At 47.2% G+C, this 12,724-nt stretch overlaps 1 protein-coding gene across 1 annotated transcript; it reads left to right on the top strand.

Moving 5' to 3' along the window:
- Positions 1-1,442: 1,442 nt before the first annotated feature.
- Positions 1,443-11,041, top strand: usf2 (upstream transcription factor 2, c-fos interacting). Its single transcript, XM_072370420.1, has 11 exons — positions 1,443-2,137; positions 3,671-3,714; positions 3,789-3,904; positions 4,009-4,128; positions 5,940-6,102; positions 6,179-6,266; positions 6,442-6,486; positions 6,777-6,835; positions 8,037-8,128; positions 8,296-8,424; positions 9,937-11,041. Exons 1-11 carry the CDS (start codon positions 2,100-2,102, stop codon positions 10,024-10,026), a joined length of 984 nt encoding a protein of 327 aa, XP_072226521.1. The 5' UTR covers positions 1,443-2,099; the 3' UTR covers positions 10,027-11,041.
- Positions 11,042-12,724: the final 1,683 nt, after the last annotated feature.

Genomic DNA, 12,724 nt, shown 5'->3' with positions numbered 1-12,724 from the left:
CAGACGCTGGCTTTAAACCTTCCTCTGAGAACAGCTGGATGCTCTTTCTCAGCAGTTTTTCCCAGAAGCAGCTGAAACGTGGACTCATCTGCCCACAGAACACGTGTCCACTGTCTTTCTGTCCCTCTGAGATGAGCTGGAGTCCAGAGAACTGGGCCGTGGTTCTGCTCAGAGCTGATATATGGCTTCCTCCTGGTGTGATGCAGCTTCAGCTCACATTTCTGGATGCAGCCGTGGACTGTGTTGAGTGGAAATGCTTTTCCCAGCTCCTCCTGAGCCCATGTGGCTGTATGGATCATGGTGGCCTGACGGTTTCTCCTGCAGTGCTGCCTGAGGGCTCCGAGCTCATCCAACAGGGCTTTCTGTCCTTGGCCTTTCCACACTGAGACTTCCCCAGACTCCCTGAATCTGTTCCCAATATTCTGCTCTGTAGATGCTGAAAGACCAAAGTTCTTTCCAGTCTGACTCTGAGGAATATTTCCTGAACTTATTGATGATTCTCTGATGGAGTTTGGCCCAAAGCGGTGAGCCACGACCCATCCTTGTTGGAGAGGCTGAACCTTTGGTGGAAGCTGCTTTTATACCCAATCCTGACACCCTCACCTGTCAGCAGGTAACCTGCTGGTTGGAGAAGCTCCAGAAGCTGTTGCTGTAGATTCTATAAACTTTCTGTCTTTATTTGGCTCCAGAACAACTTTCACTGAGTGATGCTGCAGCAGAATCTGGATCTGGTTCTAAATATGATGAAATGTTCAGTGAAGAGGCTGAAAATAATTTCTTCTTCCCTTAAATAAAGGTTCAAACTAAGCAACAAATGACAGATTTAAGGTTTTGTAGCATTTAAGAAAACTTTATGCTTCATTTCTAAAGACACAGATTGAACTAATACGATGAATCATGAGTTAAATGTGTCATCAAACTGCTGCTGGGGCACTTTTCAGACCTCTGGTGGTTTCTAAGTGAGACGGTTTGTGTTTACAGCAACTGAACTTTTGTTGTGGTCACATCACAACCTCGTGTGAAATTATCTGCTTATGATGACCAGAACAGGCAACTGTATGAGACCTGCATCTGTAGAAGAAGAAACAGGGAAATAACAGCGAGGTGAATACAATAAATTACCAAAAAAGGGAAGAAAACAGGCTGAAATGAACGCAGAGAAAAAATAAAGCAGAAAATGTGTTTATTTCACTCCGTTTAAACAATTATTCTGTCATTCATCATCATATAAACTCATTTAATTAGCATTTGTCCATGTTTGCATGGATTCGGGATCATGGCAGCTCACTGCCTGACCTGTCACAGTCGCGCGGAACACGCGCAGTGCGCGCTGCGCCGGTTTCTGCGCTGGTTCTTGTCATGTGGTTTGTGGGAAAACCCGTATTGGATCTCTGTGGTCACCTGGGCACAGAACCCGAAAAAGGGGCCGCCGAGCAGCTGACTGTCAGCCACTGATTGGCAGAACAGCTGAATAGTTCGATCCGAGTTTAAAGGAAAGTATTTACCGATGCGCACGGGCATAATGCGCGTGACGGCCGCGCGGGGAGGTTTTAATCCGGAAGCAAACCGTGAAAACACGCGAAAATCCGCCTCTAACCTGTAAAACTGTCCGAATACAGAGTCACGTGAGCACAATGAGTACACGAGCCGAAGTCTGACAAACACGAGGAGACACATGTGGTGAAAAACACCGATTTGCTTTCAACCAAAACGTGCAAACGAGTCCACTCCGCGTCTTGTGGAGCGCATGTGGCACCGCAGCTTTGCGCGGACAAACAGCCGCTGAGCGCCGCAGAGGACAGCGAGGACAAAAAGAAACCAGAACCCGTCCAACAGAGCAGCTTCCTCCCAGCTGTCGGCCCCAAACACGGTACCGATCCCCGGCCCGGACCCGCGGCTGACCGAACGGACCGACCCCCGGGCGGGTTTTTGCTTTGCGCGCACACGGATCCGTCCTGCTCTGCAGCGGCCTCCATTTTAGCTGCCTGCCCGTCGGTGCCTCACGTGTCCTGGACTGTCTTCCTCACATGACCCGTGTGTTTGTCCCCGTGATCAGCGCTTCCATCTCTGTAAATCTGTGTGGTTGAATAAGGAGCTTCATGGAGATGCTGGAGCAGAGTCTGGACAGCTCGGCGAGGTGAGATGAGCGGCTGCCGCCCGCTTCCTGCTCCGCCGGGGCTCCCAACACGGCCTAAAGCGGCTCTCCCCGCAGCTCCCAAAAGCTCTTTAATCTCTTTATTGTTTCAAATGAGCAGCGGTGCAGTTTGTGGGGGTGTTGGACATCTGCACACACCGAGAGAGCTCTGAACAAATCTGTGCAGCTGCTTCATTTACAGAACAATGAAAACACGAAAATGCATAAAAGCAGGATGTGAATGTTTTACTGCTCAGGAGCTGAATCTGATGCTGCTCCGCAGGGGCGGTGTTAAGAGTTGGCTTTGAACCAGAAAACTTAGATTCTCACATAAAACACTGTTCAGCAGTCCTGATCAGCTTCATTTCTTTATATTTCTCCATAAAACCAGGAAGCAGCTGCAGAGATTCACTGAAACATGATAAAACATGGATATAAACCCAGAATCTGAGGCAGAAACAGAGTTTTTTCTCAGTTCTCAGCAGCTTTAAAGTGAATATCTGGTCTGAGCTCCTTTATTCTCCAACACAGCCTGAACCCTCTGAGACAAGCTTTCTGTCATTTCTTTAAGGAGTCTTCAGGAATAGTTCTCCAGGCTTCTTGAAGGACATCCCAAAGCTCTTCTTTGGATGTGGGCTGCCTTTTGTTCCGTTCTCTGTCAGATGATCCCACACTGCTTCAATAATGTTGAGGTCCGGGCTCTGGGGAGGATTCATCCCTCCATAAGACCTGTTGCCACTGATTTTCAGTCCACTTCTTGTGTCATTTGGCACAGCTCAGCCTTTTCTCCCTGTTTCCCTTCCTTAAGAACGGCTTCTTGACAGCCACCCTTCCATGGAGACCATTTCTGATGAGGCTTGGGCCAACAGTAGATGGATCAGCTGAAGGTCCAGATGCATCTCTCAGGTCCTGTCAGGTCACAGCTGGATTTTTTCCTCTTTCTTAAGGACATCACTTTCAGATCCTGTCCATCTGCTGGAGATAGTTTTTTAGGCCTGACACTTCTTCTTTTGTCCTCCACTTGTCCAGTTTCCTCAAATGTTTTAAGGACACACTGCACACCATGCTGAGATATGCCAAGTTTTCAGCTAATAGCTCTTTGGGAATCACCTTGTTGCTGCAGAAATCCTATTTTCTGTCTGTCAAACTGTGTTTTCTTTGCTGTTTTTCATAGATGCAGCTAAAGAAATGGGAACAAATGATGTGTCTTTGTGACAAAGTGCCTAAAGATCCAGTTTAAAATGGCTTCTTTGCTAAGTTGTCTGTTCTGTGTCGACACAACACTGGTTCATCCCTTGAGTTAGGAGCCTTTTTTCTGCCTGAATGCTTCATAGCTCAGAGTTAAGTGGCTGAACAAAGAAAAAACTCTGAAAATGCTCAGGAACAAGGACTGAAAATGAGAGAAAAAGCAGAAAATGTCCAAAGAAAAGCTGTGAAAGCTGCAGAACTGTTGATCAGGACACTTCTCTTCTTCATATGCTGACGATCATTCTGATAAATGTGTTAATCTTGACATTGACTCACTTTTTGTTGCAGTCACAACAAACAGGAAACCGAGGAGGTGGTGCAGCTACAGGAAGGTGAGACCAATCAGAGAAAATCTTTCTTCTTTCTGAGGTCCAAAACCTGCTCTGAGACTTGTTGTGTGTCGCAGGAGAGGCGTCGGGGACAGATGAGCAGACCGCAGTGACCATCACCAGCGTCTCGCAGGCTGCGTTCGCCGACCATGGCGTGCAGTACCAGTTTCGTACAGAGAACAGCGGAGGACAGGTGAGGGGGGCATTCAGCCCTTTTTACATGTTAGACGGAACATTTGCACTCTTTCAGCATCCCAATCAGACAGTTTCACCATGAAGAGCGTGTTTTGTCTCCAGGTGACCTATCGGGTGGTTCAGGTAACAGACGACCAGCTGGAAGCCACGGCTGACGGGACCGGAGCCGTGAGCGTCGTCTCCACTGCGGCGTTTGCTGGAGCCCCCCAGGCGGTGGCTCAGGTGAGTAAATATCAGTGGACTGATGTCAAACCGGGGAGATTTACAGCCTTCAGTGAGCACAGGAAGTCACTTAAAGGCACATTCCTGCACAGCTGGGCCACAGATGTGTGGTCTGCAGAGTCTGAGCCCACGCAGAGGACTCCTCTGTTAGTTCCTCGTGCTGCAGGCCTGGGAACAGGCAGCCAGCAGCTTCAATTTTGCCCCGTTTCCGCCAAACCGGTTCCAGGGCTGGTTCGGCGCCTCGGTTGGAACCAGGTTTTCTGTTTCCACAGACAAAGAACTGGCTCTGGGCCAGAAAAACCGGTTCCAGCGCAGCTCCAGCTCTTTGCTGGGCTGGAGGAGGACTGCTCACGTCAGCGGGGGGGCGGAGTTGTTCAGACCAACAACAGTAGCAAGACCGCGAGGGCTGTGGTGGATATAAGCAGCGACTTAAAGATCAGCAGAAGCCTGATACGTTTGTGAGGATTCCAGCAGGAACGTAACACCGGCTAACGTTAGCTCCTAGCAAAGGCTAACATAGCAAAGGCTAACATAGCAAAGGCTAACATAGCAAAGGCTAACATAGCAAAGGCTAACATAGCAAAGGCTAACATAGCAAAGGCAAACATAGCAAAGGCTAACATAGCCACCTCACATTCAGTGTCAGGAAGAGTCAAACCGTTATTGGGTTGTTACCGGTCTCTGAGAACAGAATCAAACCGTTATTGGGTTGTTACCTGTTATCTCTGAGAACAGAATCGCTGTCCACTGAAAAGCTGTCGATCAACCCAAACCTATTGGATCTGCTGTTTTCTGATCCCAAAGAAGCAGCATAAAGCACAGCAGCAGCAGCAGCTGTACAAACGCAAAGTCATCCATTATTGTTGTTGCTGCTTCTTCTTCTTCTGTGTTGTTGTTTTTGCTTCTTCTTCTGTGTTGTTTTTGCTGCTTCTTCTTCTTCTGTGTTGTTGTTGCTGCTTCTTCTTCTTCTGTGTTGTTTTTGCTGCTTCTTCTTCTTCTGTGTTGTTTTTGTTACTTCTTCTTCTGTATTGTTGCTGCTTCTTCTTCTGTATTGTTGCTGCTTCTTCTTCTGTTGTTTTTGTTACTTCTTCTTCTGTGTTTTTGCTGCTTCTTCTTGTGTTTTTGCTGCTTCTTCTTCTGTGTTGTTTTTGTTACTTCTTCTTCTTCTGTGTTGTTTTTGTTACTTCTTCTTCTTCTGTGTTGTTTTTGTTACTTCTTCTTCTTCTGTGTTGTTGCTGCTTCTTCTTCTGTGTTGTTTTTGTTACTTCTTCTTCTTCTGTGTTGTTTTTGTTACTTCTTCTTCTTCTGTGTTGTTTTTGCTGCTTCTTCTTCTGTGTTTTTGCTGCTTCTTCTTCTTGTCTGTGTTGTTGCTTCGATGTTTGCTCTGAGGTGTCTGCAAACGCAGCGACGTAATGACGTGGCTCCCCTTAGCACCTCGAGCTATGGGAAAGCCAACTGGTTCTCAGCTGGTTCGCAAGTTGAACGAGTTGTGAACCAGCCCCGAAGCAGCCCTGGAACTGGTGGAAAAGAGGTATATCTGGAGAGTTCAAGTGATTTAAAAAAAAAAAAAAAAAAGTGAAATATTTTAGAACCCAACAGGTTCAGATAAATGTTGGAAACTCGTATTCTGTGTCCCAAATGAACTGAATACTGGAAGTTTTCCACTTGGTTTACTCCCAGAAAGTGTTGTTGGTGGAGGTGAAATCCACTCGTTTTAATCCTGTTGGCGGCGCATGGCGAGCAGCTGCAGCGTGGCGGGGATGTTATTCCAGCTGTTCACATGTGGATTCCTGCTGTGTGAACGTCTGCAGGCTGTGATCCAGAACCCCTTCAGCAACGGGGGCAGTCCAGGCAGTGAAACTGTGGGAGGAGAAACGCGCTTCGCTTATTTCCCCGCCGCCGCCGTCACCGATGGAACAGCCACGGCCGTGTCGGTGCAGGCGGCTGCCGACCCGGCGATCACTCAGGCGGGAGGTGAGAAACGCCCCGCGGTCGGCCGACGGAACGCCGTCGAGTCGGGATGCTGACGCCTTTGTCCTGTCACACCCAGGTCAGTTTTACGTGATGATGAGCCCTCCTGAGGTGCTGCAGACGGCGAGCCCTCGCACCATCGCGCCGCGCACGCACACCTACACCACGTGAGTACAGCACAACACCCCCCCCCACCACCGACTCGCCCTGTAACCCCACACTGCAGCGGACGCTCCTCGCCGCGGCCCGGAGTGATTAGTTCTGTTATTGTTGTACAAGCCTTCATTACAAACATCCATCATCTGAAAACCGCACTCTGTCCTACTTACCTGCCGCCCTCAGAGACCTCGGTGAAAGCGAGACGTTGCAGCAAGGCGGCACAAACTGGTGAGAAGAACTTCCATACGCCCCACCCTGCCCCATCATGTGTTGTATTGAACAGGCTGTGTTGCTCATTCTTCTTCTCCTTCTTCTTCTTATTGATGTCTGTAAAGCTGAATCCTCCTCTGAGCTCAGACTTAAACGTCCTAAACGAGGCATTCAGCAGGACAAAATCTAATCAAATATTTATTATTCCAGTTTAAACTTGTGTAACAGTTAATACTCGATATAATTTGATCTGATTAAGCTTCAAACGTCATTTCAGTGTCAAACGAATGTTGCTCGTGTCTTTGCAGGAAGGTGGACGGACCGCGGGCCCCGAGGGACGAGAGACGAAGAGCACAGCACAACGAAGGTGTGTTTAAAGCCGAGTTTATGCTTCTACGCCGCGGCCTGACGCTCCAAAACATCCTCGCCATCAGACCGCGAGGGCTGTGATTGGTCCGCTCTGAACGTCATTTCAGGCAGTTGCTTTTTCCGCCATTTTTAAAGTTCTTGTGGTAAACAGTGGAGCGAGTAGCAGAAAGACCACAAACGTCTTCTCTGTCGCGTCAACATTTGCAATAGGAGCATTTGTTCTTCGATATCGATGAGCTCCAGCTGCAAATACAGCTGCTCCACCTCGGTTGCCGTCGGTTACTGTTAGTGGTGCAACGGATCGTCACTGATCCGTTCGGATCTTCGGTTCGGCGCACACGTGATCCGCGGATTGATTTATGAAAAGAAAAAAAAAAGAAGAAGCGTGGTCATGTTGGGCGGATGAACGCACCGCGTCATTTAAGCCCCCTGTTTGAGGAAAAGAGGTCAGAGGATCAAACCGTGACGGTGTGTCGGCACAAGAAAGCCAAATGACAGGAAACGCATCAGGCATCACCCGGTTTCCCTGACAGGAGAGAAAACGAAGGCTCAACAACCGTATGTCCCAGCGGCAGTGAAGCAGCCACGAAGCATCTCAGACGCTGTGGGTGTGTTTATAGGCGCAGACATGAGGCCAAAATTCAGTTAAAGGGAGGAAATACGCCTTTTTATGATGCACTTTGAGTTGTTTTTCATTAATTATGTCAAAAAGAAGATATTAAGATGATTTAATATATTTTAATTTAACAATTTAAAAGTTAATAAACAAAAAGACCAAACTTTTGTCTGATCGGCGAAACGATCCGAACCGTGAGTTTTTTTTTTTTTATCCGTTGCAGCTTTATTTACTGTTAACTGTGAGCGTAAGAAAAAGCAAGGATTAGGCTATAACCCCTGAAACCACACAGATCCCCCCCCCCCACCCCCCTAGTGGCATGGCGGTGAATTGCAGAGCAACGTGTTCCCTGCACAATGACGGCGTCTCGCCATCATGACGGCGTCTCGCCATCATGACGGCGTCTCGCCATCATGCCGGCGTCTCGCCATCATTGTGACGCAGAAGCACAAACTAGGCTGCAGGATCTGAGTAACTGACCCAGAGAATCCCTGGAAAACAGGACGAGCTTTAACGCCTGAGCCCAGCCTTCACTCACCTGTAAAAGTCACCTTCTAAAGCAGGTGTTTTTGCTTCTTTGCAGTGGAGAGAAGAAGAAGAGACAAGATCAATAACTGGATTGTCACGCTGTCGAAACTTATCCCCGACTGCAGCATCGACAGCAGAACCGGAGCGGTGAGCGTCTGTTTGCTGTGTAACTGGAGTTAAACGTGGCTCCATCCCACCTGCCTTCTGCACTCGATGCACTTGTCTGAACCTTGCAGCGGTGAAACATGAATGAAAGCGTTTTTTCCCTGTAAAGTGACGCAGTAACTAGAAAAGTCGTGTCCTGTGTTCCTCAGAGTAAAGGAGGCATCCTGTCCAAAGCCTGCGACTACATCAGGGAGCTGCGCCAGAACAACCAGCGACTGCAGGAGAGCTACAAAGAGGTGGAGCGAGTCGAGATGGACAACGAGCTGCTCAGACAACAGGTTACACCCCCCCCACTCAAAGCCAATCTAATTTAATCTGACTCAAAGGAAAAAATGTGTGAACTGCAGCAATCAACTGGTTCCAGTTTATTGCAAAGTTTTCCAAAATGCAACGATTTTCCTGACCAACTTCTCTGTGTTCAGGAAACTGAACCAAATCCAGGATCTGAAGCATCAACACTCAGTAAAAGCTGCTCCAGACTCATGTTTCCATCCTTCAGCTTCCTTTAATGACTCTTTTTAATGCTTTGAACTGAGTTTTTCACAGGAATCTGAGTCCATTCCTGCTGAATCCCAGATTCCAGCTGCTCAGCAGTCCCTGGTTGTCTGGTTCTCCTCTTCATGATGCTCCAACATCTGCAGCAGGAGACAGATGTGGACTGCAGGCAGGCAGCCGAGCTCACACACTCTGTGTGTCTGAAGCTGCTGGAAGTCCTGCAGAATGAGGTCTGGCATCGTCCTGCTGAAATAACCACGGACCTCCCGGGAAAAGACGGCACCTTGATGGCAGCATCTGTCTCTCCAGAACTCCAACATCCAGCTGTGCATCAGTGGTACCTTCACCCAGATGAAGCCCTCCATGCCATGGACTCTGATGCAGCCCCAGACCATCACAGACGCTGGCTTTAAACCTTCCTCTGAGAACAGCTGGATGCTCTTTCTCAGCAGTTTTTCCCAGAAGCAGCTGAAACGTGGACTCATCTGCCCACAGAACACGTGTCCACTGTCTTTCTGTCCCTCTGAGATGAGCTGGAGTCCAGAGAACTGGGCCGTGGTTCTGCTCAGAGCTGATATATGGCTTCCTCCTGGTGTGATGCAGCTTCAGCTCACATTTCTGGATGCAGCCGTGGACTGTGTTGAGTGGAAATGCTTTTCCCAGCTCCTCCTGAGCCCATGTGGCTGTATGGATCATGGTGGCCTGACGGTTTCTCCTGCAGTGCTGCCTGAGGGCTCCGAGCTCATCCAACAGGGCTTTCTGTCCTTGGCCTTTCCACACTGAGACTTCCCCAGACTCCCTGAATCTGTTCCCAATATCCTGCTCTGTAGATGCTGAAAGACCAAAGTTCTTTCCAGTCTGACTCTGAGGAATATTTCCTGAACTTATTGATGATTCTCTGATGGAGTTTGGCCCAAAGCGGTGAGCCACGACCCATCCTTGTTGGAGAGGCTGAACCTTTGGTGGAAGCTGCTTTTATACCCAATCCTGACACCCTCACCTGTCAGCAGGTAACCTGCTGCTTGGAGAAGCTCCAGAAGCTGTTGCTGTAGATTCTACAAACTTTCTGTCTTTCTTTGGCTCCAGAACAACTTTCACTGAGTGATGCTGCAGCAGAATCTGGATTTGGTTCTAAATATGATGAAATGTTCAGTGAAGAGGCTGAAAATCATTTCTTCTTCTCTTAAATAAAGGTTCAAACTAAGTAACAAACGACAGATTTTGGAAATGGGTTTGTGTTCCATCAGTACTGCCAGAGTTAAACAGAAACTAAAGGTCCGTTTCTGTCCCTTCAGATCGAGGAACTGAAGAACGATAACGCGCTGCTTCGAGCGCAGCTGCAGCAGCACGGCGTGGAGGTCAACGGAGACGCGACGCCGCAGTGATGGTGGACTGGGACGCGTGCGGCATCTCAAACGAAGCGTTGCGTCCTCCCAAACACCTGAACCCCAGCAGGACCGGAACAAAGACGAGAGGCGACTTCCATCTGAAGCTGGACCACAGAGACACGCGGAGCGGAGGTCGTCTCGGCGCCGGCTGCTGCTCGCAGGCCCAACACTCCGTTAACAGAACTCGTGCACAACAGACGCACCAAACCTCTTTTTATCTGGTGTTCAGACTCTGAACCTGCCACAGATCATTTACTCTCAGCTCTCCCACCTTTTTAACACTTTCCTGCTTAGTTGCTGTGTGTGAAACTACTAAATGTGACATGAACAATGTTCCCATCCTGTTTTAATTTATTAGTCGTTCAGGAAGGTGTTCGCGGAGAGGAGACCTGCAGCACCGAACAAATGCTGAGCAGCTCAGGTCCTCTGGTGGCGCTCAACACTTTTACTGTCAGTGGATCATGTGGCAGACATGGTCCACCGTCAGTAAGACTTTCTGGGAGTGGAAGCAGCATCGATGTGAAGGCTTCTGTTCTTCAGATTAAGGCCTGTTTGATAATGTAGCTCAGGAAATGAGGATGGAGCACCTGAGACTGGTCCCCAGACTCGATGAAGACCGTTTAGATCCTTTCTGTCCCCGTTAGGTGCAATTTACAGACACAAATGATATGAAGGTGATTTTCAGCAAATGACTTCTTTCTGTTGGGCATTAAACTCTGGGCTGTTTGTATATCTGCGTCTTGGGTCACTGGTGGGATGCGCTGAGGTCTGAGTCCGGCCTCCGTTTCACCCGCCAGTTCTGCTGGATTTTAGTGGCTTTTTCTTTTTTTTACAAAATCCCTAAAACTCAGAGTTTTGGAGCCGTTGCTGCTGACTAACAGAGGGGATGTTAGTGATGATGCGTACAACTAACACGCTTTTGTCTACACTGAAAGTCACCACAGCATGGAGGTTTAACCACTGGCATGACTAAATCTGATACTTCAATAAAACAGACGTGTTTATACCTGAATGCTGTTTGTTGCAGAGGAAATTTGTGGAGTTTTTGGGGGGGGACCCGGGTGATTAAAGGTTCTTTTTCTAAACTGATTATTTTATTTGAACATTTAGTGATCCATCAGCAGAGGCCTGAAAACCGATTTTAACTCGATTCAACGGATGTAACTTCTGAACTAATGACTGACTAACAGGCCGTTTCACAGCTGATCACATGACCGTTTCAACTAACTTTCAAGCAATAAATACAGGAAATCATCTTTTACTGCAGGTCAGAGCTAATATTTGTAATTTTATGTCACTAAATATTCCGAATACTTTAAACCGAACCAGTTTGTTTCCTTTCATCACATTTGATTGTCACAGAAGGTTCTGTTTCTAAACCGAACCGCCAGAAATATAACAATAACCGCTCAGATCAATGAGATGTAGAACTGTGTATAATCAGCATTAGATGGTTGGATATGTTGTTTCTTCATGGCAACTGCAGCGTATAAAGATAAAAAAAGAAATGGGCCGAGGATTGATCCTTGTGGAACTCCAGAATGTTAGTTTCTGCAGATTTAAAACCGCTTTCCTTCATCATTTCAAGTCATTGTTACATTGAACTGTGCAGACATCGTGCAGTTATGGTTTTATAGGCTCCCAAACCCAACTGGCTCCAGTTCATAACATCTCAGTCTCACTCTGGCTAAGTCCAAACTGCAGCTGTTTGCATCCCAACCTCACTGTCTCTCCTCAGTCATGCTGCATCTTAAAATGTTTACACATCCACCATCAGGAAAGTAATATCTCCAGCTTAGCTCCTCCCTGTGCAGTACCTGAGCCCCCGTCTTCTGCTAACCTACAGCAGAAAATATTCATCCTTTGAGCTGATAATCGCATGTTCACAAGGGTCCACATCAGCTTCCGGTGGCCACAAAGTCCTGCTATTTTATCTCTAAATGCCAGAGTCTCTAAATATCGTTTCATAGCTATAGGGGCTCCCTTTTCAAAGCCCCAGTCCTCCGCTGAGTAGTGATTAAAGGAAGAGTTGTTCTGACCCTTTTAATTATCATCTTAGTGCTAAATTTGCCCATAAATAACATTCACCATGACTTAATCGCTTTATGCTAATCAAAAACTACACATTTCAACTTCTGCATATTTTGCAGTCAACATAGATCAGTGGACAGATGTGAATACACCTTTATACCCGATCTTTGATTTCATCAAGTGACTTGTAGCTTCATTTCTTAAATGATAAAACATACAGTTTGTCCTCCTGAAATGTTGTGGGAGAGAAGCAGGAAGTGCATTCATATGTAAACATTTCGGAGCAGAAGAAGCTCCAGACTGTGTGTTAATCCAGCGTGAATGGTTTAAAAACTTCACCTTTATACAACTTCACAGGATAAATGTCCATTAAAATCATTTTCTACACTGATCTGCTCCAGATGTCGTGGTTTCAGCCTCTATGATGTGCTGATTCATCGTTACTGTTTCCATACGTGTCATTTACAGCTTTAGCAGTGTTGCTCCGGAGCTATAACTTCTCAACTGATTGATGAACAAGTCGGTTGATCCTTTATTGATCATAAAACATGAACTCAGGCCTATTTGAATGCAGAAATAAATATAACTTCTGACATAATTACTACAAATCTCGTAATAACTTAAAATCATATCGTTTTACACGAGTCACAGCGAACATTTGTCT

This window comes from Leuresthes tenuis, unplaced genomic scaffold (genome assembly GCF_036924035.1).
Source record: "Leuresthes tenuis unplaced genomic scaffold, fLeuTen1.0.hap1 SCAF_18, whole genome shotgun sequence".
NCBI classification, from domain to species: domain Eukaryota; kingdom Metazoa; phylum Chordata; class Actinopteri; order Atheriniformes; family Atherinopsidae; genus Leuresthes; species Leuresthes tenuis.
The sequence above is the reverse complement of the archived record's forward strand: the minus strand, read 5'-3'. Positions and strand labels throughout refer to the sequence as shown.

Coding starts and splice junctions, on each gene's coding strand:
- usf2 (XM_072370420.1), top strand. CDS start 2,100: ATGGAGATGCTGGAGCAGAGTCTGGACAGCTCGGCGAG. Junction 4,129..5,939: donor CCCCCCAGGCGGTGGCTCAG/GTGAGTAAATAT, acceptor GAACGTCTGCAG/GCTGTGATCCAGAACCCCTT. Junction 6,487..6,776: donor CAGCAAGGCGGCACAAACTG/GTGAGAAGAACT, acceptor GTGTCTTTGCAG/GAAGGTGGACGGACCGCGGG.